The sequence below is a fragment of the Diceros bicornis genome, chromosome 35 (genome assembly GCF_020826845.1).
Source record: "Diceros bicornis minor isolate mBicDic1 chromosome 35, mDicBic1.mat.cur, whole genome shotgun sequence".
In the NCBI taxonomy this organism is placed as follows: Eukaryota; Metazoa; Chordata; class Mammalia; order Perissodactyla; family Rhinocerotidae; genus Diceros; species Diceros bicornis.
In genome coordinates this window covers 28,799,133-28,823,687 of record NC_080774.1, presented here as the reverse complement: position 1 = coordinate 28,823,687, position 24,555 = coordinate 28,799,133, and the positions used below count along the sequence as shown (strand labels likewise).

The window sequence follows — 24,555 nt, the reverse complement described above, 5'->3', positions numbered from 1 at the left end:
CGGAGCTGGAACTGGACCTGCCCCACCTTAGGGCCTCTTCTCTACCCACCCAGTGGGGTAGTCAAAGCCCAGGAAGGGGAAGTCCAGCTCACAGCTGATGGTACCTCAGCAAGCAGCCAGGTGACACTGAGCCTTCTGGCAGCCACTGCAAAGAAGGACATAGGATGGTTTTGGAACTCACTAAGGGGAAGGAAGCAGATGGACGCTCTGTGGAGACGGTTTTCCCTGGAGCTGGCTCTACAGGGACAGGTTGTGAGTCTTCTGCAGGGCCAGTTACTGCCATGGGGGTCACAAGTGTGGGCTCAGGACCTGGATTTGCATCCCCTGGACCTGCTCCTTTTTGGGGGTACAAACGTAGGCAAAGTAGGTCACTGTACTAGTTTTCTGTGGCTGTCGTAACAAATCAGCACAAACTGGGTGGCTTCAAACAACAGAAATTAATGCTCTCACAGTTCTGGAGGCTAGAAGTCTGCAATCAAGGCCGTGGCAGGCCGTGCTCTCTGGAGGCGCTAGGGGAGAATCATTCTTTGCCTTTCCCTAGCTTCTCATGGTTGCTGGCAGTCCTTGGCTTGTGGCTGCATCACTCCCGTCTCTGCCTCCCTGGTAATATGGGCTTCTCCCCTGTGTCTGTGCATCTCTCTTCCCGTTGCCTTCTTATAAGGACACTGGTTATTGGATTTAGGGACCCCACAATCCAGTATGATATTTTAACTGATGACGTCTACGAAGACTCTATTTCCAAATGAGGTCACATTCAGAGCTCCCGGGTGGATATGAACTTGGGAGGACACTATTCAACCCAGTACTACTAGTAGTTTCTGCAAACCTCAGTTTCCTCATTTGTAAAATGGGGAAAATCAAATGTCCATCTGGCAAATATCTTAGGATTAGACACAGCAAGGAAAGAGTCAGGCACACAGTGGTGTTGGACGTGTGCAAGCTCTTTTTACCATTGAATCTTCAGTAGCTTCGTACTGTGTCCACCCCGCCCCCTGACAGCCATCATTCGTCCATTCACTGATGACCATTGGGCCTTGCGGAGACTCAGACAGATACAGGAGGTGGACCAGCTACCGCACAGAGGTGGGGAGCTGTGATGGGGGCCCCCAGGCACTGTGGGAACTGAGGAAGTCACCTGACGGGGAGGCGGAGGAGTTCTTTCGGAGGAGGTGGCATTGAGGCTGGGGTCTGAAGGAGGAGCACTAGCATGCAGTCCCAGCGGGAGAGCGGCACGTGAACTGCACAGAGGAAGGGGCAGGGCCCCAGAACAGCAGGAATTTATCTGGAGGGCAAAGGGGGCCTTTGAAGAGTTTTTCGGTGGGGGAGGGACACGCTCAGATTTGCAGGCTGAGCACTGGGGCTGCAGTGGGGTAACTGGTGGCCTGGGGACCCATGAGGAGGAGTTGCCAGGTGAGAGTGGGGTCTTGAGGGGCTGGGGTCAGGTGCTGCGGGGACGGGGTGTGAAAGTGCAGCTGAATGGGGCCAGTGAGGAGGCAGGGGCGGCTGCTCAGGGCCAGACTCTGGCTAATGTGGCCGGTGGAGGTCTGGGGAGGGTCGTTGCTTAGCCCAGGTTTGGGCATGTCGACCTGAGGCGTGTGAAACATGAGCTGGCAGGATGTTTCAGCAGGACCCAGCTGGTGAGTCCAGCTTGAAGAGGTGAAGGAGGCCACGGAGCCAAGGAGACGCCACGAAAGAAGTGGTGGGGTGGGGCTCCTGGAAGCCCGGGTGGGCCCAGCAGGGCGTGCATGGAAAGTGTTGGGCAGTTTTGGCCTCTGTGAAACCACAGATCCGCTTAGCTTGTGCAAGGTCAGGGGGTTGGGGGCGGGCTTGTGTGGGGTAGACAGACGGGCTTGGGCATGCGACCCTGTGGCTGTGGAGACAAGGGTGCGTCAGCTCTCCCAGTGACCAGGCCAGGCGCAGGGGTGGGGCTGGGGCATGGACGAGACTCAGCCTTCCTCCCCTACTCCCCGGAGCTCCCAGACACCAGAGATAATTACAAGGTGATGTGATAAATGCTACCTGTGCAGGGTCTGTGGGCAGGGAGGACAGGGTGGTCAGGAGAGGGGCACTTATGAGTTCTAAGCTCTGAGCATCAGGCAGGGACAGAGGTGGCTGAAGGCCTGGGTGTCAGAGCCATGGAGGTACCGGGGCTCACTGCAGTCTGCGCATGGCTGTCTCAGTGAATCCCTCCAACAATTGTTTTAATTGTCCCTGTTCTCCAGATGGAAATCTGAGGGCAGGAAGAGAAGACCCTGGGACATCTGTGGCTGGGGTCAAAGTTGAACCTAGAGACTCTAGAGCCCATGCCCTTGGCCGTGCTGCCGTCCTGCCTCTGAGTTTGGGAGCTGGACTTGGTCCACCAGGTGCTGGATGTTCCCAGGTATTAACGAGCTGACATCTCTGGAGGCCCACGCACGTGGCCACGCTTCAGCCTCTGGCCTCGCATCAAAGGTGGGTGCTGAAATGGTGAACACTGCAAATGGCACCAGGGGGCATTGGCCAGGCCCTGGGGCCACGGGGGCTCTGCCCGGCCTGCAGTTGTCCAGAGCTCACCTCCACCACCACGGAGCAATACCAGCCCCTTCACCAAGCTGGAGTCTTCCTTCTGTCCCTTCAGTGGGATGTGCATGGCTTTGAGAGGCTGTGGCCAGGTAGCCAAAGGGTCTGGGGTAGCCCCTGCTCCTCTGCTCTGTGGCCTCAAGACAGCGGGCAAGATGCGAGGCCAGGCGCACCTGAAGCAGGCCGACTCTCGCAGCCTGCAGAAGACATTCCAAGGAGGCAAATTGGAGCCTGAAGTTGGGAGGAACTTGCCAACCAATCATGGTCTCACTGTCTTTAGAGGTACTGAGCTCCCCATCAGGGCAGGTGTGCAAGCTGACCTTTCTGGGGTGCTAGAGATGGGAGATCAGAGACCAAACGTTTGAGATTCTGTGATCCTTAAGTTGATTAAGATGCTCCAATGCGGGGCCGGCCCGGTGGCTTAGCGGTTGGGTGCACACGCTCCGCTGCTGGCGGCCTGGGTTCGGATCCCAGGCGTGCACCGACGCACCGCTTCTCCGGCCATGCTGAGGCCGCATCCCACATACAGCAACTAGAGGGATGTGCAGCTATGACATACAACTATCTGCTGGGGCTTTGGGGGAAAAAAATAAATAAATAAAATCTTTAAAAAAAAAAAAAAAAAAAGATGCTCCAATGCTTGGATTCCAAGTCACTTTTGTTTAGCCAGTTTACCAAATGTCTCTTTGGTGTAGATACCAGGGGACAGTGAATATCCTGGCTGATATCAGGTTTCCTGGCTCCCAGTGGGCCCTGAGACCCTCTCCTGGCAGTTCTGGAGGATGGGTCAGGTGCTGCTTGCATCAGGACCAGCCTGTCTGGCTCACTCACTGTGAGACTCACGACTGCATTTTGGGATGTTGTGTCTCTCCCAGCCGTGGCCCCCACAGGGTATAAGGCTCACTTGGCACTTCTTGGGCTCAGGCACAGGTGCTCCCAGGACCTGACAGCAGGGCGTTGCATGACTGAGGCTGCAGTGAGATGGCACTGCAAGAAGTGGTTTGTAGCGCCTTCCCCGTGTCATGGGTCACTGTCCTGCTGAGTGGCTTTGGGCAAGTCCCTGCCTCTCTCAGGCTGCGGTTTCCTGTGCCGGGAGCATCCTTCTTGCCCCGCCAGTGCCTTGTTTTCCCAGGCACAGAGATGGGGCAGACTGAGCCTGTCAGAACAGGAAGGGCCTTGGAGGCCACTACTGGCCCATTTCTCAGAGGGGAGATGGGCCAGGTGCCCAACCACCCCCACCCACTGGACCAGCACCTTGAGCCTCCTGTCTGGCCAAGGCCCCCGAGGCACTCTAGGTGGCTGGTGCCAGCACAGGAGGTGTGATTAGGAGATGAAAGGCAATGGGATGGTGGGGTGGCGCCCTCCATGCTGCCTTGGCAGCTGCCCCCAGCTGGAGGCCAGCCCGGCCCAGGAAATCTCCTAAAGGAACAAGGACACAGAGAGCCCAGCTTGACCAGCCCCCAGCCAGCACCCCCATCAACACTCCCTTCTTCCCACAGCCCCTGCCCTCTGCCTGGCTCCCGGAACGGAACCAGCTGAGGAGCTAATGGTCACCCACCAGGATCTTAATGAGTGAGCCAAGGTTAATGGGTTACCCAGCCAGGTGACACATTCACCAGCCTCCTCGGACTCTCAAAGTCCAGATGCGCTGGCCTGGCCTTCGAGATCTGAGTTCAGCCACTTCCGTTTCCGGCTTTGATGCTTTAGGGTTCAGGAAGGGCCCAGGGAAGTCAAGACTCTCTCTTGTGCCCTCACTGCTCCCAGAGATGCCTCCAGTGCCTGGCCTCCAGGCTCAAGTGGTTCCCCCCGCCTGGCATGTCCTTGCCAATCCAGTCGCAGCTCTGCCCTGATTCCCAAACCCCCCTCACGGTGTCTGCCTCTTTCTCTGGGCCCTGGGCTCCTCCTCCTCCTTGGCTGACCATACTAGCCCATCTCCAATCCTGCTGGGAGCTCCTTGAGAGAAGAATCTGGACAGGCCAGGATTGGATGGGGGGGGCGATGAATAAATGTATCAATGAGTGATGAATGATGAATGAATGAGTTTAAACCAGGGCCATGCTAGTGGTAGCAATTCTGCCATGTGTGGACCTCAGAGGCACAGGTAGGCGTGAGTCTGCCAGCCCTGTGGGGGCACCCGCTCCATCTCATTTGATGGGCTGGAGCAGGTGGGGGCATGAGCCGACAGCTCCATCCCCCGCCCCCACTGTCTTGTGTCCTCCATCAGCCTGCCTGCTCATGACCCCAGAAAGCTGGGGGATGAGGAAGGGCTCCCCTGGGTCATGTGACTCCCTTCAGTCCAGGTGACCACGGTCCTTGGAGCTATAGCCTATAGTCACGCTACTGCAGCCCGAGGGGCAAGGAGTGGGTATGTTTGGAGGGGCGTCCCCTACCCTGGAGTCATGGAGAGGGTCTTAGGCTCCTCGGGCCTGGTGGGGCCTCAGATGCTTGCATCCCACCCCACAAGGGGGCAGGCATCTGGCTGCGCCCAGCGCTGTGTGACCGCTCTCTGGACATCCTAAGTAGGGAGAGTCCACCTCCTCCTAGGGGACCCTTGGTCTGACTTGCTTGTCCCTGAAACCCAGCCTCATTCAGCCCCACTGAGGCCCGCAAAGCTCAGGTTTCTCATTCAGGGTTTGGGACCTCACTGGGCTCAGAGAGGCCCACAGCTGTCCCAGGTCACACAGCCCCAGGGTCAGGACCAGGAGCCAGCCATCTTTCCACCTGGAAAGGTTCCTGTGCCTTTAAAGCCTCTCCCCAGCCCAGGCCAGCAGGGGGAGGGAGGGGAGGAGCTGGGTCACAGCTGGGCACTGGGGACTCGGGCTCTGTGCTGGAGATTAGCAAGAGGACCAACCCAGGAGCCAGGTAGGCCCTATGGGTGTCTGTCTGCACCACAGTGCTGTGTGACCCCAAGTGCAGCTTACCCTCTCTGAGCTGCTGGACATTGTAGGTGGGGGAAGCTCAGGGAGCTTCTGGAGGCCTGGGTTCCAGCCCCAGCTCTGCCAAGTGCTAGCCTGCTCTGGAGGAATCTCTCTTCTGCTCGAGACTCAGTTTATGCACCTGTGTAATGGGAGTGAGCTGCCCTTCAGGGTGACGGGGGTGGGGCTCATGTGGATGGATCCTGCAGAGAGGTTGCACAGATGGGCAGAGTCTTAGGTTCTTTGTCTGACCGCACCTGAGCTGGGTGCTTCTGTTTTTTGTCTGGTAAGTGAGTTTGAGGCTGCCTTCTGGCTCACTCTGCCACAGGTGTGGGATGGGTGGAGGAGGACCGGGTGGAGCCGCCTGACTTCTCTGAAGAAGCTACAGCACCCAGAGGTGGACTTCTTGGATGTAAGAGGAAGGAGTGCAGCATGGAGAAACTGAGGCCCAGGTGGATCTGGGAGCCTAGGCTGGGGAGAGTTGCTGGGGCGTCAGGTCTGGAGTGGAGCTGGAGCTGTGATGGGGGCTACGGCGCTGTGTCCTCAGGCCATGCTTGCCGCTCTGGCGTTCTGGTTGTGGCTGTGGTGCGGCTGGAGCAGGGTTGGTTGTGCAAGGAGTCATTGCACAACTCTAGGGGGCGCCTGCCACCCTGTGGTCATCACAGGCATGTATGGCTATTTTGACAGGTTTCCGGCAGGTAGTGGTTATCAAGTCTTGGTCCTTTTTCTAATTTTCAACCCTATGCCACCAAGGTAGGCAGTGAGGGAGACAAATCTCAACTCTGGGGCTGGGTATTGGTAAGCTTCCCATCCAGGGGTGTGGGCAGGGCGCGGAGAGCTGTGTTCTCATGCCCAGGGGAGTGACTCCTCGCTGTGGGCTGCCAGTGATAGGGCCGGAGTGGGTCCCAGGCTCACCTGCCGGTCCATGTGCCTCCTGGGGCCAGCTGACCTTGGCTCAGTTGCTTCTACCTAAGCCTCCGTTTCCTGTCTGTGAATGGGTTTGGGGCTGGGCCCGGGTTTCACCCCTGTGGCTCTGGGGCAGTGGTGACACAGCTGACAGCTGGGTTGGAGGATTAATAGAGAAACTCCAGGCTGGCTGCTCTGTCATTGCCTTCTTATACTCCCCTCTCTGCTGCATCCTGGGAGCCTGCTCCACTGGCCCTAAATTCAGCTTGGGGGTGTGTGTGTTGGGAGGGAGTGGTGCTGATGGCAGAGTCAGTATCTCTGGTCGGTGAGGCTTGCACATTCCTGGGGACAGGGAGCTCACCATCTTTTGTGCGTAGGACAGGAGCCGTGGGGTCTGGAGAAGACCTCCAGCCCCCACTCCTGCAGCCTTTCCTGGAGTGACCTTTGCTGGGCAGACCCACTACCCCCAGGTCCCCTCTCTGCATATAGGGGGTTGGGGGCTGACCGGGACAGGATGTGACCCACTCAACATGTGAGGAAGGGCCTTCTTTGTTCTGTACGTCATGCCTCTCTGTTGACAGGGCCTTTGACGAGACACCTTCCCTCCTGTCTCCTCTCCCTGGAACTTGCAGCTGCTTCTAGACTTCGCTCGTGTCCCATCACAGGCGGCTCTCCGTCTTCTAACTTGTCCCTGCCCAAATTTTTCCTGTTGGGGTCTCCTGTGGAGTCTGGGCCATGCTCTGACCACTCAGACAGTCCTTCAGTCCTCATGCTGCTGCTGATACCGCTGTGTCTCTCGCCATCCCAGGCAGGGAGAAAACGGCAGAGCAGGCTCAGGCTAGGGACAGAGCCCTGTGGCTCTCCACTGCAGACCCCTCCCAGCCGACTGCCCTGCCAAGCAGCCACTCAGGCAGGCCCAAATCCCCTGCCAGTCCCTGGCTCCTGCGCTGTTCATCTTCCCAGTCACCTTGGTCTGCAGGGGTATCGGGGGGCAATGTCCAGGGAGAGAGCTCCATCATAGCACCCCCATACTGGGGCCATTTAGGATTTCATAGGAGTGCGTTTGGTGGGTTTCATCCTAAGCCTGCTCAAGGGCAGTGGGCGACAGGATAACACCTGTCCCAGCTGCATGACCCAGGGCGGGCAGCAATATCTGGTCAGCCTCTATGTCTCCTTCTATCTATCAGATAGTGCGGCGTTGCAGGGTGGTTGTGGATTAGGGGTCACGGATGGGGGCTGCAGGGACTCCCGGGTGGCCTAGACAGAGCTGGCCAGGGAGAAGCAGAGGGAGCCATGATGAGGAGAGATTCCTTGTCCTTGGCAGATAAAAGGCCAAGGGGGAGCGGGGAACAGTGTCTAAGTTCCCTTGGGCTGGGCCTGCAGCTGCTCCTGACTTGAGGCCTCCTTGGTGGGCTGGTCAGGGCTGCAGCAACTTGGGGGCAGATCCAGGGTGGCCAGGCCTGCACTGCTGGGCTGTGTGACTTTGGACCAGCTCTGGCCCTCTCTGGGCCCTGCCTTTCCAGGCTGTTCAGGTGGTTCCTTGGGCCTGGGGAGCTAATGTTCCTGGATAGGCGGTGGAACCAGTCTGGATGCAAGGTCCCAGGCTGTGTTCCAGCGAAGCATCTTTGGCATCTGGCTGTGGGGTGAGGTGAGGCCACTCAGATCCGGGTTCTGGTCTGGTGCTCTTGTCTCCCCTGCTCCACTGCCTCAGGAGCTATCTCCGGGACACTGCCTGGCCCTGGGATTCAGATGCTCTGAACAGGAACAGGGCAAGCTAGTGAGGACCTAGCCTGGGGCTCGCCTGGCGGGGCTTGCTGGCGGACTCCACTCTTTGGAGGGAACTGAGTCCGGGAGAGGGGTCCCACCTGCCTCTGTCAGCACACCTCTCCTTTCCCATTGGGGCCACACCCCTTGCCTGCTGCCACTGCCCTGGAGACCCCAAGGGTCACTGCTGTCATGGCACCTCCCACCTCCTGCCCAGGGCCCTCCCAGGGCTGCGTGAACTTTAGTCACCTGGTGACAGGCCGAGTCACGGCACCTCCATGCTGCCGTGACGTCAGCCTCTGGCCGGCCTCCCTGCCAGACTGGACCTGTCCTAGAGGACTGCCTGCTCCCTACCCTCCTCAGACACCCCCTGCAGGCCTCTCACCCCCCTGGGACTAGGTGAGCACGTGAGTTCCTCCTGCCCCTTTCTTGCCTCTGCTCCTCCTTGGAGGTCCCCACCCCCAGATCCCAGTCCTAGTTCTGAGGCCCCCTGAGGAGCTCTGCAGGGGCCGCAGGCGTGGCTCTGGGGCGGCTCCTCAGAGTGGGGGCCCCAGCCGGCACTGTGGCTGAGACTTTCCCAGGCAGACAAATCTGCCTCTTCCTCCCCGGCCAGTGCCCCAGCCCAGAGCTGTCTTCTGAGGAACAGGGGCTCTCCTGGGCCCCTGCTACCCGCCGGTCTCAGGTAAGCCCACCAGGGTCATGAGGAGTGGGGGCCGGGGTTGGAGGCCAAGTGCTGAGCCCTACCCATTCTCTGGCCTCGGTTTCCCCTCTTGACACTGATTTGGGTGAGAGCCAGGCCTCTGGGCTTGGACATTGTTTTAGTGAGTCTTTGAGAAAAACTGTGCGGTGGGGGGTGGGAAATGGAAGCCCAGTCTCCCAGCAGGGTGTCTTCCGCAGGGCTGGGGACGTCTGCCTGCGGGGGGCTGGGCCAGGCCTCCATGCTGCCCTGCCCAGGGCGGAGGGGATGAGGGTCAGTGCTGCCCACCCCCTCCTCACTCTTCCTGGCCTTGCCGGGTGCCCCCTGCCCCTCGGAGAGCCCACTTGGGCCCTTGGGTGGATGGATGGACAGACAGATGGATGGACAGGGTGGGCTGGAGCCCAGACCTCAGGAGGTCATGGCTGGCTTACCCCAGGGGCCTAAGGGAAGAGAAGAGGGCCCTGAAGAGGGGATCAGCAGACAGCCCCAAGCCTGGGAGAAATGAGACCATGCCCCCAAGGTGCTAGTGTGCCCTTGCCCAGTGGACAGGACTGTGGTGGCTCCTTGGCAAATGTGGCTGCGTCTATGCTGGGGAGGAGGTCACTGGCCCCCATTCTGTCTGCCCTGCCCCCCACTGCATGTGACGGGAAAGTTCTGTGTCCGGAACAGACGCCATATGTTACCAGCCCGGCTCCTGTGGTCCCTCAGATCTCCCAGCATAGCTGTGTCCATCAGGAACTCTTAACCTTGACCCAGCCTCCCTGCCAGGGCCCAGGGTGTGCCCCGAGGGCTGTCAGGCCTGGCAGGGGACGGAGGGCACGGACTGTCCCCAGGGGCAGTGGTGGGGGGCAGGGCCTGGTTGGCACCTCGGAGGGAGCCTTCTGTCTGCTTTTCGGAGGACTGAAGAGCAGGCGATGCCATGCTGGCAGGAGGGAGAGCAGGGAGGGGGCTGTGCAGGAGTCCAGCCGGAAATGGTGGTGCCTGGATTCGGTCAAGGTGGTCAAGGGGGAGAGGAGGGGCTGGCTTGGATCCTACTGGAGATGTGGGGTAGTGGTCTGCTGCATGATCACCCGCTGAGCCCAGGAGGAGAAAGCCCTTCCATGTTGGCATCTGTGTGCCCCCCACATGTGGGTGGGACTCCATTCCTAGCCCATTTCTGGGACACCGTGTCTGGCCCCGGGAGTTCAGACACTCTGAAAAGGGACAGAGGGAGCCAGAAAGGTCCCAGCCGGGGCTCAACAGCAGACATCTGCCTTTTGGAGGGTACTGAGTCTGGGAGAGGGGGACCCCCGCTTCTGCCACACACCTCTCCTTCCCTGTTGGGGTCATACCCCTCGCCTGCTGCCACCGCCACAGGGACCCCAAGGGTCACTGCTGTCCTTCCCTGCACATCCTGGAAGGAAGTCAACAGGGAAATAAACAGCGAGCAGGAGGCTGACCAGCTTCCCTCCGCCACGCGCAGGCCTCCAGGGCGTTCCCCGGCATGGCCCAGTGTAGTCAGCAATTTCCTAGCACTTCATACCTTCCAATCTACTTAATCTTCGCAACACCCCCGAGCGGGGCGCCTCTGACACTCCCACTGGACAGACGGTCAGTGACTTGCCCGAGGCCCCACAGCAAGCAGGGAGGGGTGAGTCCAGGCCCAGACGGAGCAGGCTGGCTCCTCTGCACGCTGCACACACGTGGGCTTCACCCCTTCGTCACATGATATGCTTGCCACCGAAGCCCGGCCTTGTGCAGGAGTGCCCCCGCTGTTCCTTCCTTGCTCTGTGCAGACCCTCTTGGTTGTGCCTGGGAGAAAGGCTGGGAGAATGCATACCAACATGTGAGCAGCTGACGGCCTCCTCTTCATCTCCAGAGTTCATCTGGAGGCAGAGAAACCTCACAGAGCTCCCCAGGGAGAGCCGGGCCCAGTTGGCTTCAGGGACACCCTCTGGATTTTCAGGAGAACGAGGAGGCTGCGTGGTCGGGGCATCTCTCTGGAGCAGATTCTGTGGCCACAGTCTCCTGCAGAACGTGAGGGAGACCCCAGTTATTTCACTGGCCGTTTCAGCGAAGCTCTCCCAGCTGTTGTGGCCACCTCCCCAGGCAAGGCTCCGGCTCCCATCTGCTGAGGAAGGTACGCCCCTGCCCCGTGGCGGCTGATCTGACGATTTCAGGAGGAGACTGCCCCCTCTTGAGGGCACCATGGATGCTGAATCCCACACTCTGTGGCAGGCCACTCTGGGGGACCCATGTACAGTGCTGGGCTCTGGGCTGAGGTGGGGGACACAGAAGGACTCAGGCCAAGCTTGCCCCTCATGGCGCTCTTTGCTTGGCAGTAGAGGGCTCAGCCACTGTAGAAGACAGGCAAGGCTTCTGCAGGGACGTACGAAATCTGGGGGCTCCTGGGAGGGATCCCTGCTGGAGATGGGGTCCTTACCAGGATAGGGCCAGAGGATAAGCAGGGAGGATTGAGGAGGGCAGAGATGGGGCGAGGAGCTTCTGGCGGAGGGAATGGCCCGTGCAAAGGCTGGAAGGTTGGGCAGGCTGCATGTGTTCTGGGCTGGAAGGAGACACGGACAGATTTCTGAGGCTTGACTTTGGGCTGTGCCCTATGGGGGTAGGGGTCAGGATGTGCCCAAGGCCAGGCTGGTGGCGGTCACCTGCTCCCGCCTTGTGCCCACAGAGCCATGAGGAAGCGGTACATGGTGCTGGCCCTGCTGGCTGCTGTGGCCCTGGTGCTCCTCATCATCGGCCTCTGCCTCTGGCTGCCCTCCTCCGGGCAACCCACCCATGTGTACTCCAGGGCAGCCGTGGCCGCGGACGCCAAGCAGTGCTCGGAGATCGGGAGGTGAGTGGGGACACAGGCCCTGCAGGACAGCCACCATAAGACGACCTGGGCCGTACTTCTGCTCCTCTGTGACTCAGTTTCCCCACCTATAAACAGGCTGTCTGGACAAGAGGTGTCCTTTCCTTGGACCTTCTCATCAGCCTCTGGTCAGTGGAGAAGGGGACACTGACCGTGAGAGCAGGGTGCAGGTCTCCCCGTCCCCAGCTGGACCCCTTTTCTCAGTTCTAAAGGTGTCATCTCTTTGGATAACCTTTGCTGTTTGATGCTGTTTTAGACTCCTATCTCATATTATATACAAAGATCAGTTCCCACTTCAAGACTTAAACAGAAAAAATGTTATTAATAAAAAGTAACAACTGTTTTTTCAGTTATAAAAGTCATATACATCTGTTTGCTTGAGAACAAGAAAAATATAAGCCCATCAGTTTGAGAGTTACATTTAAAAAACAAAAACTCCTGAGAACTCCTCTTCCATCCTCCTGTGGACAGGGTGTGTATGTGGGGTGGGGACCCCACAGATTCTCACTTCCCCCCACATGCCATGGGCAGGGATGTGCTGCAGGAGGGCGGCTCAGCGGTGGACGCCGCCATCGCGGCCCTGCTGTGCGTGGGGCTCATGAACGCCCACAGCATGGGCATTGGGGGCGGCCTGTTCTTCACCATCTACGACAGCACCACACGTGAGTGCCCACAGGGAGCGGGAAGGGAACGGCCAGGGTGGGTCGTCCCGGGCTGGACTTGGGCTGGGGGCAAGCACAGCTGGGTGGGCCCTGGGCTCCTGCAGGGGGAGGGGTTGGTGTTGATCTGGCCTGCCCACCTCTTCTCCTTCCAGAAAAAGCTGAGATCATCAATGCCCGAGAGGTGGCCCCTGGGCTGGCCTATGCCAGCATGTTCAACAGCTCGGAGCAGTCACAGGAAGGTGAGGTATAAGCTCAGGGCATGGATGCAGAGCTGGGATGGGCCCCTGGGAAGGCATGAGCACACCCCTGTCCGCGGCCAGGGACAGCTCTGGCAGTTGCTGATGCCCACTCCTCCCATCCCTTCCTGATCCCATAACACCCTCCCATAATGAATGGTCAAGACCATCATCATGGAGAATAAAGGGATGGACCTTCTGTTATTTCTGCTCAGGCCCCTCCAGGGCCACCTAGTGTTAGTAATTATTACAACAGCTTGCACATACTGGGGTCACTGGGACCAGCCCTCTGCTCAGCCCTTTTCACCAATGAGCCCCTTGAATCCTCCCTGTATCCTTGATGGCAGGAGCACTGTGTTGATTCCTGTTTTATAGGTGGGGACGCTGAGGCCTAGAGAGGTCATGCAAACCAGCTGATATCACACAGCTGGACGGTGTTGAAGCTGGGATTGAACCCAGGCTGTCTAAACAGACATTCAAGTCATTCATTCATTTGTTCATTTGTGGGATAGCTCTCTGGAGTACGGGGCAGAGTCTCTCTTCTCTAACCTGGCCTTTAGCAGAGAGGAGGCTCCCAGCTCCCCAGGCAGCTGAAGGAAAGCCAGTGGCCACTAGGGGGCACTGCTCCAAGACCCCCAAATGGATGGCAGGATAAGAGGTTGGAGGGGAGCAGGGGCCGGGCGCAGAGGCCATAGCAGGTCTGATCCCCCACTGCAGGCTCTGCCCTTCAGGCCAGGGCTCTGGGTGGGGCCCTGTGAGCAGCCCCTTTGGAGTCTGCTCCAACCTACAGAGTCTTTGAATTTTTATACTTGCTGGGGAACTCAGAATGTGTAGAAATGAAATCACTCAGAGCGTGAGATTGCTGGAATCTTATACACTTAGCATCTTACGAATGCTTGGAATTCATTTATTTAACTAGGACTTATTAGGCACCTTCTACAGTGTCAGGGGCTGTTCCCCAAGCTGATGTACAGAATAAAGGCAACAGATGAAATCCGGGGACCGGTCAGGCTGACATTCTGGGTGGAGAAGAGAGAGGCTGAGCAGACACGAGTGCCGCATGCTGCCGGGAAGGCAGAGGCGGGAAGGGCTGGAGAGCATGCGGGTTTACCAAGGGTGGCCTGGGCAGGGAGGGGCGCCTGAGCAAAGACCCAGAGGCAGGGGTGGGGTGGGGGGAGCCGTGCAGGTATCTGGGGGAAGAGCGAGTGACCCAGGCAGGAAGGGCAGGGACAGAGCTCTGTGGGAGCCAGTGAGGCTGCGATGAGTGACCTGGGGTCGGATGGAATGGCCCAGGTCATGTCGGACCTTGTGGGTCATCATGAAGACCCTGCCTCTTGTCTGAAAGAGGTAGTGGGGTCCCCTGGAGTGTTTGAGTGGGAGGGATGCACCTGGCCTATGTCTGGCAGGGCACCTTGGGCTGTTGCAGAAGGGTCAGGGAGCAAGCCGCCTGCCTGTCAGGTCATCTGTCAGGAGAGTGGTGGTGGGTGGCTGGTTCCTAACTCATTTGGAAGGTGGAGCCTCGGATTTGCTTATGGTTTGGGTGTGACACAAATGCTGGGGGCCCTGGATGACCCCCGGGTTTTAGGTCTGCACCTAGAAGGACAGGGTGGCCCCTAACAGAGACCAGCAAGACTGCGGGAGAGTGGGTTTGGGTGACAGTCAGGAGTTGGGTTTTAGGTGTGTTAAGCTTGGGATGCCTTTTTCAAGTGGGTGGGTGCATCCTCAGATCTGGCCAACAGGAGGGGAGCATGCCAGGCCAGAGGGTAAATTTGGAAGTCTTCAGCACATAAATGGAACCTGAAGCTCTGATCTGGAGGAGGTCACCAAGAGAGTGAGTGTGGACAGAGGAGAGGAGACATGAGGAGAGCCAGGTGGGCGTGACATAGAGGTGGCCTGGGAGGAGAGAGTGTTGGGTCAGGGAAGATGAAGTTGAGAGGGATCCTGGCCTGGAGGCGTGGGGGTCACTGGTGACCTTGGCGAGCAGAGTGGTAGAGAGCTTGATTGGCCCGAGGCCAGGGCAGCGTTTATTTAAGATGGGAGGAGTTGTGTGCTGGTGTCAGACCTTCTGAGACGTGCAGATGTGCAGGAGTCATCACAGCCTGGCTCTCAGAGCCTCATGCCTGACTTTGGGGCGGAAGAGGCAGCTCCTGAGCCTTATCTGCCAAGCCTGGGCGCAGCCAAAACGGCCCCGCTCATCCCGGGGAAACAGGAGGGTGCCTGGGAGCGGGCGCCGTGGGGAGTCAGGCCCAGGGCTCTGTTTCCAGTGGAGTCGTGGGCTCCTTGAAGGTGAGAGCTGGAAGACAAAACTTTTTATTGTCAGATGGGGAAACTGATGCCCAGAGAGGGGATAGGGCTGGTATTTGAGGTTCTGGGACAGTAGAAAGGAGGAAGGGGGGCCCTTGCCTTGGGACCAGCCCAGCGTTGAGAGTGGCCTGGCCTGCACTGGGGACTTGGGCAGGTTCTGGTGGAGCCCTTGAGTCTTATGGGATGAGAGGCCTTGGGCCTGGGAGGCTCAAACTCAGAGATGGCAGAGGTCGAGTTTCCCCACAGTCTCGTTGTGCAACTGTGAGCTTGGCACGGGATTTCAGACATGGTGGCACCTGCAGACACAGATGTCTGGTCCTGGGACAGCAGAACCCAGCGCGCACTCCCGCCTTTGCCTCCTGTGCCCGTGTCAGACATCCCCAGCTGATCCGCACTCCTGCCTGCGGAGTCCAGATGTGACCTCAAAACTCCCTTTCTTTCCTGAGTCTTCTTGGTCCCATCTGGGGACTGTGCCTGGGGTGCTGCCCAAGACAGCATCCCTCCTGATATCCCCTGCCTGGAGCCACTAACCATGTCCCTCTCCCTCTGCAGGGGGGCTGTCAGTGGCGGTTCCTGGTGAGATCCGAGGCTATGAGCTGGCACACCAGCGGCACGGGAGGCTGCCCTGGGCCCGCCTCTTCCAGCCTAGCATCCAGCTGGCCCGCCAGGGCTTCCCTGTGGGGAGGGCCTTGGCAGCAGCCCTGGAGAGAAGTCAGGCTGCCATTGAGCGGCACCCCGCGCTGTGGTAAGTCTGTGGGCGCCGGCCTGCCCTGGGGCACAGGCTGGGCAGACACGGCCGAGGTCCCTGCAGGCCATGAGTGGCTGGCGGAGCGCTTTCAGGAACCTGTGTTGATAGAGACGGGCTGAGAAGACACAAACCCCTTCCCACCTGTGTGGGGACACATTCTGAGCCTGGTGCATGGGGTCCTGGCTTGTGTGTCCTGAGTGGCAGGGGACTCTAGAAGGCATGGGCCGGACACCGGGAAGATGAGCCGTGAGTGACAGGGCCATTCACCTGTGGACAGGTGCCAAGTGCCCCTTGTTCTCATCTCCTTGTATTGGGGGGTGGGTGGAGGTGGTCCGGCTGAGCCCGCCCCACCTGTCTGCCTCACGGGAGCCCCTTTGCCCCAGCGAGGTGTTCTGCCGGAATGGGAAGGTGCTGCAGGAGGGGGACACAGTGACTATGTCGAAGCTGGCTGACACATACGAGACGCTGGCCTTTGAGGGTGCCAAGGCCTTCTACAACGGGAGCCTCACAGCCCAGATTGTCAAGGACATCCAGGAGACTGGTGAGCAGGTGACCCCGGGGGCCTGGGAGGAGGTCCTCCAGTCCTGCCTGGGCTGGGCACCGCGCCCTGAGGAAGCACCTGGCAGAGGAGGGTCATAGCTGTGTTGCAGTCAGTGACAGGCCACATGGATCCACAGCTCCTGGTTAGTTCAAAGCCGAGAGAGACCATGCAGGAGACAAAGACCCCGGAAGGTAAATGCAGGCATAGGCAGGAGCTGGGGCTGGGGAAGCACTAAAGTGCAGACCTGGGAGGACTTCCTGGAGGAGGTGATGCTTAAGCTACAGATGAGGTTGGACTTTGTAGGCAGAGAGAGGAAGGGCATTCCTGGCAGAGGGAACAAGCTAAGGCCCAGAGAGAGGGTTTTAATTCTCTGGGAGAGTCACAGGGGATGAGGGTGGACTTGGTGAGGAGGCATTAGAGGGGCTGCATGCAGAGTCCTGCGGTCGAGATGTTGTGGGACAGATTCTGATGGATTCGGGCCTGAGAGCCCAATGCTGCCTCTCCATCCCCGAGCTGAGGCCTGCTTCATATGTTATTTTTTGTCGATGTATCAGGGAGGAGGGTGATCAGCACATTGACGCCAGAAATTAGCCTGTAAATACCTCGTCTGTCTGGAACCGTTTCCCAGGAGAATTACGAGCCTCCCTCCACCCACCCATTAGTCACGGGAGGAGGGGGCTGAGAGGGGGGAGATGGAAGCAGATATTTTCCACTTAGAGAAGACCCTCTGGCCACCAAGAGGGATGGCAAACTGGGATGCCAGCAGGGCAAGCAGGTTGAGGGTGGCTGACCTGGGCCTGGCCGTGGGGACATGGCACTGTCGGGGAGGACAGAGAGGCTGGGGGGCCGGTGGGGAGGCAGAGGGGTGGGTCCTTCCAGGATGGGCAGGGCTCTCAGCTTGATGGCCGCGGCCCCCCGGTAGTGCAGCCCCATCCCCGCGTCCACCCTCCCCACCCCCCACTGAGTCGCTGTCCCATTGCAGGGGGCATTGTGACAGCCGAGGACCTGAACAACTACCGTGCAGAGCTGATCGAGGACCCACTGAGCATCAGCCTTGGGGACGCCCAGCTCTATATGCCCAGTGCCCCGCTCAGTGGGCCCGTGCTGGCCCTCATCCTCAACATCCTCAAAGGTGAGCTGTCCCACCGTGGCCCTGCAGGGGGCAGTGCGGAGTGAGGGGCGGCACTCAGGGGCTGGAGGAGGAGTGGTTGGGAGGGAGAGAGGTGCGAGCGGTGTCCCTGGGGGTGAGATCAGCCTTTGCACAAGTTCAGGGGTGAGGATCTGGCCTGCCCCAGGCACCCAGTGCTGGAAGTTCACGGCCAGGGGCAGGTCCAGAGAGCACTTCTGGTAAATCTAAGCCCTCATCTGTGACCGCATGGACTGGATAGCCTTCTGGCTGGACATGTGACGCCCAGGCCCTTGCCTTGTTCCACCCTTACCTGCCTCCTAAGTGGCCACTGCTGTTGATTATTAAATGTCACCCTTCTCAAGGTGGGCCAGGGTTCAGGGAGGTGTGAGCCCACCCCAGGGCACCCAGCTGTCTTGGCCGAGCTGGGATGTCCCAAGGGCCCTGGAGCTGCCAACGTGCGCCCGGCTCTGTCCAACCAGGGTACAACTTCTCCCCGGAGAGCGTGGAGACACCTGAGAAGAAGGGCCTGACCTATCACCGCATCGTGGAGGCCTTCCGGTTCGCCTATGCCAAGAGGACCCTGCTTGGGGACCCCAAGTTCGTTGATGTGACTGAGGTGAGGGGCAGGGGCTGGCCCCAGATGGGTAGGGGGCCTGCCATGGAGGTGCCAGGAGAGCTCCCTAGGGCCACCCCAGCCTCATGCATGCTTTATTAATCCATTCCCACCACCAACTTTGGTGTCAGTCCTACTATGTGCTTGGATGGACTGGTGACCCCGAGTCCTGGCCTCTGCCTCATTTTACTCACAGAGTGACAGACTTGGTAATGAGTTATTAGTGCCCCCACCCCTGCTCAGGTCACACTCCCACCTCAGGGCCTTTGCACATGCTGTGCATTTGGCCTAGAGGGTTCTGGAGTTGTCAGTGCTGAGGTGAGGAACACACGGGGATGTGGCAGCCCTCAGGAGTGATGAGGAAGATGGATGAGGGGGAGAGGACCAGCATTCCAGGGAGGCAGAGGCCTCAGCCACCTGCCCCCTGGTCACACCCAGGAGCTAACGCTTCCCAGATCCCCACCCAGACCCTGCACCGCCCAATCCACTCACTGCCAGGTGCCCCAGCTCCAGCGTGGGCCCCCACTGCGACCCCCATCACGTCCCTCCTTACCTACATGGATACCCACATCCTGGGGTAGACCTGCAGAGGCCCCACACTGACCTGTGCCTCCCAAGCGGGGCCTCAGCTATCCAGCAGCCCCTCTGCCCTCCAGGGTCTCTTCTACCTGAAGACAATTTTGTACCCACTACTCGTCACTGCAGCCAGTGATCTGGTGTCTTGTGTCCCTGAAGTGACAAAAGCCACTGCCCCGCACCCACTCTGTCCTCCCTCCCGGCTCAGGCCAGCCCTTCTGTTCACCCCTCACTGACTCAGCATGCCCTTCCTACAACGCCGCTCTGCCTCTTGGGTTACCATTCTGCCCTTTTTGATGGATCATTCCCGAGAGAGGTGCATGCTGCTGTCGCTCCAGAACCCTCCAGCTGCTGCCCCATTCCTCGGCTCACCCTCAGAGCAAACTTGGCTGGCTCCGTCCTCTCTGGAGCCCCCTCCTGTCGGGCTCTGCCCTTCCTCACTCCACACCCACGCTGCCAGATCCCCCCACCCCCACATCCAGCCTCAATTTCCCCTTCGGGCCCCTCTCAGCAGCGTCTCACACAATTCGCTACCTCCTCCTTCTTGCCTCAACTTTGTGTTTTGTGAAGTTGTGGACATTTTGCCACATTTCCTTCCTCTCCCCTGTCTCGCTCCATCTCTCTCTCCATCTCCATGTTGTCCCCTGAGTCAGGGGACAGTAAGTCACAGATACAGTACTTCAGATTGTATCGCCTAAGAGTGAGGACTTCCACACACTGACATCGAGGCCACATGACCTTCAGACGCCTGTGTTGGAGTGTCCCCAAGGGTCCCGGTGTCTTTTAGGACCAGCGCCCACAGAGCTCACACCTTACAGTTGCTGTTAGGAATCTCCAGGCTCCTAACCTACAAGAGGCCCGCCGGCTGTTGTGTTGGTTTTTAAAGCCCAGGGCTGTTGTCTCCAGAATGTCTCACATCCTGGACTTCACTTTCTGTTTCCTTGGAAGTAGATTCAGGCAGAACGTTTTCGCTTTGGATTAGTCAGTTAATCCGTGGGGTGTTGCTGGAAACTTCTGGAGGCATTTCCTTTGCTCGGCCCCCGAGGCTCTTCCTCACCGGTGCCTCCCTCCTCTCCTCTCTCTCTGCCTGTCCTCTCCTCTGTCTGCCCTCGCCTCCCTGGGGACCCTGTCCAGGCTATGGCTTTAAGCAGCCACCCGAGGCCGGCATCTCCGCGTCTATCCCTCAGCCCACCCGTGCCTGTGAACTCCACACACATGGGTCCCCCACCCACCTGAGCCAGCTCTTTGGTGTCCAAAGGGCACCTGTCCAGATTCAAGTTCCCGACTGTCCCCAGCACTGCCTGTTCCGCAATTTCACCTCCCCAGTTAACAGCCACTCTGGACTGAAGACTCCGGGACCATCCACTCCTCTTTCTCTCCTACCTGGGCAAGCCACCATCATCTCTCCCCTGGTCAAGGTCATAACCTCCCAACTGGGTTCCACTCTATTCCCCACATGGCCACCAGAAGCATCCTGTGAAAACACCCACTGGCCTGCTCACACCTCTACCCCAAGCCCGTGTGGTTCAGAGCAAAAGCCAAAGTCTTTATGGGGCCTATGAGGACCTATGGGAGTGGCCCTTCCAGCATCTTCAACCTCCTCTCTTCCTAACCCCATTCACTGCCTGCCTGTCCTCACAGGCCTGCCTCAGGGCCTTTGCATTTGCCATCCAGGCCTCATTCAGGGCTCACTTCAGATGTCGTCTCCTCTGAGAAGCCCTCCCTGACCATTTCACCCTCATCCGTCCCTCTCCATCCCCGTTAGCTGGCTTGTTCTTTCCAGCACATCCCTGCCTGCCTTTGTCTTCTCTGATGTGAGGGCGGAGAACTGTGTTGGTTCCCTGTGGATCCCCCCGTGCTGGGCACACACTATAAGCTCACTGAATGAATGAATGATTGAATGCAGCGAGAGTGAGGCTTGAGGGACAGAGAGACAGACATTCAGAGTTGCTGGAGTGCAACAGAGACAGGGGTTGAGAGAGGGGGTCAGATGGGCCACGTGAGATTTAGGGTATAGGAGAGTTGTGGTCAGAGGTGTGACTGGGGGCTTCCTGAGAGCTGCTCGCACAAGCCTGTGCCCCCTCCCTGCACCCCCACCTCCTCAGGCCAGCTCTGGGGTCTTGGCAGGTGATCCACAACATGAGCTCCGAGTTCTTTGCCGCCCAGCTCCGGGCCCGGATCTCTGACGACACCACTCACCCGACCTCCTACTACGAGCCTGAGTTCTACGCGCCGGACGACGGGGGTACCGCCCACCTGTCCGTGGTCGCGGAGGACGGCAGTGCCGTGTCGGCCACCAGCACCATCAACCTCTAGTAGGGGCTGCCAGGTGGCCTGGGTGGGCCAAGGGCTTCCTGCCTGTCCTAGAAGGGGGCTCCATCAACCCCTTTCGTGATGGGAAACTGAGGCCCCACCTTAGTAGAGCGCTTGCCCCGAGCTTATCATGGGGGTCAAGTTGGAGCTTTGGTGGGTGGGTGGGGGCCAGGCGGTCAAAGCTGACTGACCCAGCCCGTCTGTAGCTTCGGTTCCAAGGTGCAATCACCGGTCAGCGGGATCCTGTTCAATGACGAGATGGATGATTTCAGCTCCCCCAACATCATCAACGAGTTTGGGGTGCCCCCCTCACCGGCCAACTTCATCGAGCCAGGTGTGGGGTGGGGGGCTTGGGAGGGGTGGGGGCTGGTGTCTCGGGCAGGCAGCTGACCATCATCTCTGTCCCTTTTTGCCCGCCTGCCGGCCACAGGGAAGCAGCCACTCTCATCCATGTGCCCGGCGATCATTGTAGGCCGGGATGGCCAGGTCCGCATGGTGGTGGGTGCTGCTGGGGGCACGCAGATCACCACGGCCACTGCGCTGGTATGTGCCACCCTTCTGTCCCCCCAGCCCCTGCCCCAGGCCATGCTGACCCCATCCCCACCACCACCCCTAGGCCATTATCCACAGCCTGTGGTTCGGCTATGACGTGAAGCGGGCAGTGGAGGAGCCCCGGCTGCACAACCAGCTTCTGCCCAACACCACAACGCTGGAGAAGGACATTGATGAGGTGGGGCGGGTGGGGAAACCAAGTCACAGTGGGGGGCCACAAGGTGTCCTGGGATGGGGGCCTGGATTTCCTGAGTCATCACAGAGTAGACGATGGCTGGTGTCCTCTGCCTGGGATAGATGACCCTCGTGCCCGTGGCCTGGGCCATCTTGAGTTCCCCTGGAGTGAGAGCCAGGCCATCTGCTCGAAGAGACTCAATAGGCCCAGCTGCCCCCAACTTGCTCTTTCTGGTCACTTGGCCGGAAATGGCACTGTCTGGGTCTATGAAGCCCATGACCACACAGGTGTGGTTCAGATGGCATCTGGGGCCCCACTGAGGCCTCTCTCTCCCCTCCTACCCCCAGGCAGTGGTTGCAGCCCTGAAGACCCGGCGTCACTACACAGAGGTCACTTCCACCTTCATCGCTGTGGTGCAGGCCATCGTCCACACGGCCAGTGGCTGGGCAGCTGCCTCAGACTCCAGGAAAGGCGGGGAGCCTGCTGGCTACTGAGTACTCAGGATGGGCGAGGCTGACTGGCAACCCAGGGATGAGATGCCCACCAGGGCTGGGAGTGGGACTCTGGGGGACTTGCTTCCCCTGTGAGTGGCAAAGCAGTGCAATAAACGAGGGCCACAGCGCCAGGCTCTTGGCCATTTTGCCAGCTGGCTCCCGATTCCCTGGACCTCAGCATCCTGTGTGTGAGATAGAGTCGTCCAACAGGGAAGGATGCAGACGGGAGTCAGAGGTCTTCACACCTCAGGCCCTGGAGCTAGCCTCAGCATTTTCACCAGAGCCCGGCCGGTGGGGTGGGGGGGACACGCAGGGCAGGCCCATGCCAAGCACTGTTTTTTTTTTTCACTCTGAGCCCCAGGACCAGGGGCCAGGCCGTCCCTCCCTGGGCTGGCCAGCCGCACTTCCTAGTGTTGGCCACCAGGGGGCGCAATGGCCCTGGCATTTGCTTGGGCAGAGAGCGGCCCACCGATGCTGGGAATGCCCATACCTTCTCAGTCCAGTGGGTGTCCCAGCTCACCCTGCCCAAGACACACGGAGGTGAAGCTGAGTCTGAGGAGTGCGATTGGGCAAGAGGCTGGAGCGAAACATGTTAGTCAGAGCCAGGCCCTGGGGGCTTTCCAACACAAACCCAGAGTGAAACCCAAGCTGTGTTCAGCTCCAGAAGGAGGCCCAGTTCTCAGGGAACAGAGAACTGGAAGAGGTTCCCAGATCCCAGAGGGTCAGGGCTGGGGCCGGCAGGCAACCGGGAGCTCAGCCCAGAGAGGGCGGGTCCCAAAGGGACTGCCCAACACAGCATCCTGCTTCCTCCACCGAAGGAAGTCCCCCTCGGGGTCTGCTAAGTTGTCCTTTACACACAGCTGTAGTGCCTGAGGAGGGCGCTGGGAAAGGTTGGGGGAGGCGGGCAGGGGAGAGGGATCACAGCCCAACAGCCAGATCTCTCTGCTGAGCAGTGAGCACAAGTGGGGCCCCTGAAGGCAGGGGCACAGGGGCCAGGAGAGGCCAGGTCTGGGCTCTCTTTCATGAGGCAGGAAAACCTGGGGCTTCCAAAGTGCACACAGGGAGATGGGGTTTTGGCCTGCAGAGAGTGCGCCCCCCCCCCGGTCTGAGCCCTGAGCCCTGGAGGGTGGCATCTCTGGGGTCCCCGGGGGAGAGGATGGAGGCTGGGCTAGTGGGGTATGCAGGTCACTCCTTAGCCCTCATTTTGGCCCCAGAGAAAAGGCCATGGTCCATTTTCAGGGGAGAAACTGAGGCCTGAGGGGTGGGCCTTGTTCCTGGTGGAGGTGGGGGCTGGCCCTGAGGCTCCCTGGGCCCCGGAAGGTGGGCAGGGTGCACCTGGTTCCTTAGGCCCCATGGGTCTCAGCTGAGGACACCCCTGGGTGCTGGGGAATTGGTTTCCCTTCTCTTTCCTCCCCATCATCTCCTGACCCTCACTCCCTGGACAAGGACATTCAGGGCCCTTCCTGGCTGGGCCTCCTCTGTCACATCTCTGGCCAGGCCATTGTGATGGCTATTCCTTTCCTGGGCCTTTGCTCCAGCAGTCCCTGTATCTTGGCCTCTGCCTGACCACAATGGCTGGGGAGAGGGGGGGATGTCCCACCCCCAACTCTGCCGACCCCACTGTCCCTGTCTCCCAGTGGGTGGGCTGGCCCTGGCTCAGGAATGCACTTTGGTTTCTGGTTGAGCAATGTCACTGCGGCGTGGGGGGCGGGTGGGGGCGGGGGGGACGTGCCAGAAGCCCCCTCCACCCCATGAGGCAGTGGTGGGAAGTGGCCTAGGGGAGACACCCCCCCAGCAGCCTCTCCAGTGCAGGCTGACCACCTGCACCTCGATTTCTCTGCTGTACCAGGAGGTGTAAAGAGACATGGGGAGGGTAATGCTCAACTGGGAAGGAAGTGGCAAGAGTGTCCGAGGCTGAGGGCACTGTGTGGGGTTCAGCCTGCGGACCCTGCACCCTGTGCCTGTGCTGAGTCTGGTCAAGAGGGTGCCTCAGTGGATCCCCGCTCCCCCAGCTGCCTCCCAGTTGGGCATCCTGAGGCCTGAGCAGGGCAGGGCCCAGGACAGTCTCCCTAGGAGAGGAGGCACTGCCGTAACAGGAGCAGCACAGATGGACACAGGGAAGCAGACACAGCCAGGGAGGGGCAGACGCGCAGACGGAAGGGCAGCCTCACTCCCCGGAGGCCCACAATGGCATTTCCAGGACAGCAGGCCTCAGGGGTGGATGGTCCGGTGGGCGCTGGGTGCCAAGGGCTGGACGCACGCCCTGTCTGCACTCCCCACACAAAGAGTCTTGCAGTCCCAGGCTTCTGGTGCTCTTGAGTCAGCCTGCCCCTTAAGCAGACTGGGAAGCCCCCAGGTCACCCTACTCCCCTGCCCTCAGGCCAGGCTGAGTCTGAGCTGGGAATTGAACCAAGGTTCTGAGTGACTCACCTTGAGTCCCCCTACCTCTGTCTCTGACCTGTTTAGCTCCAGAGACCCCCAGTATCCTCTGGCTCTGGGGATGGTGAGACGAGCTGCTGC

The 24,555-nt window shown here is 59.6% G+C and overlaps 1 protein-coding gene across 1 annotated transcript; it reads left to right on the top strand.

Annotated features, from left to right (window-relative positions):
• Positions 1-577: 577 nt before the first annotated feature.
• Positions 578-22,306, top strand: GGT1 (gamma-glutamyltransferase 1). Its single transcript, XM_058531947.1, has 15 exons — positions 578-1,083; positions 2,223-2,451; positions 10,787-10,960; positions 11,510-11,674; positions 12,224-12,354; positions 12,507-12,593; positions 15,447-15,639; positions 16,026-16,183; positions 17,166-17,315; positions 17,792-17,928; positions 20,629-20,816; positions 21,021-21,148; positions 21,245-21,357; positions 21,431-21,544; positions 21,889-22,306. The coding sequence occupies exons 4-15, from the start codon at positions 11,514-11,516 to the stop codon at positions 22,033-22,035; spliced, it is 1,707 nt and encodes a 568-aa protein (XP_058387930.1). The 5' UTR covers positions 578-1,083; positions 2,223-2,451; positions 10,787-10,960; positions 11,510-11,513; the 3' UTR covers positions 22,036-22,306.
• Positions 22,307-24,555: the final 2,249 nt, after the last annotated feature.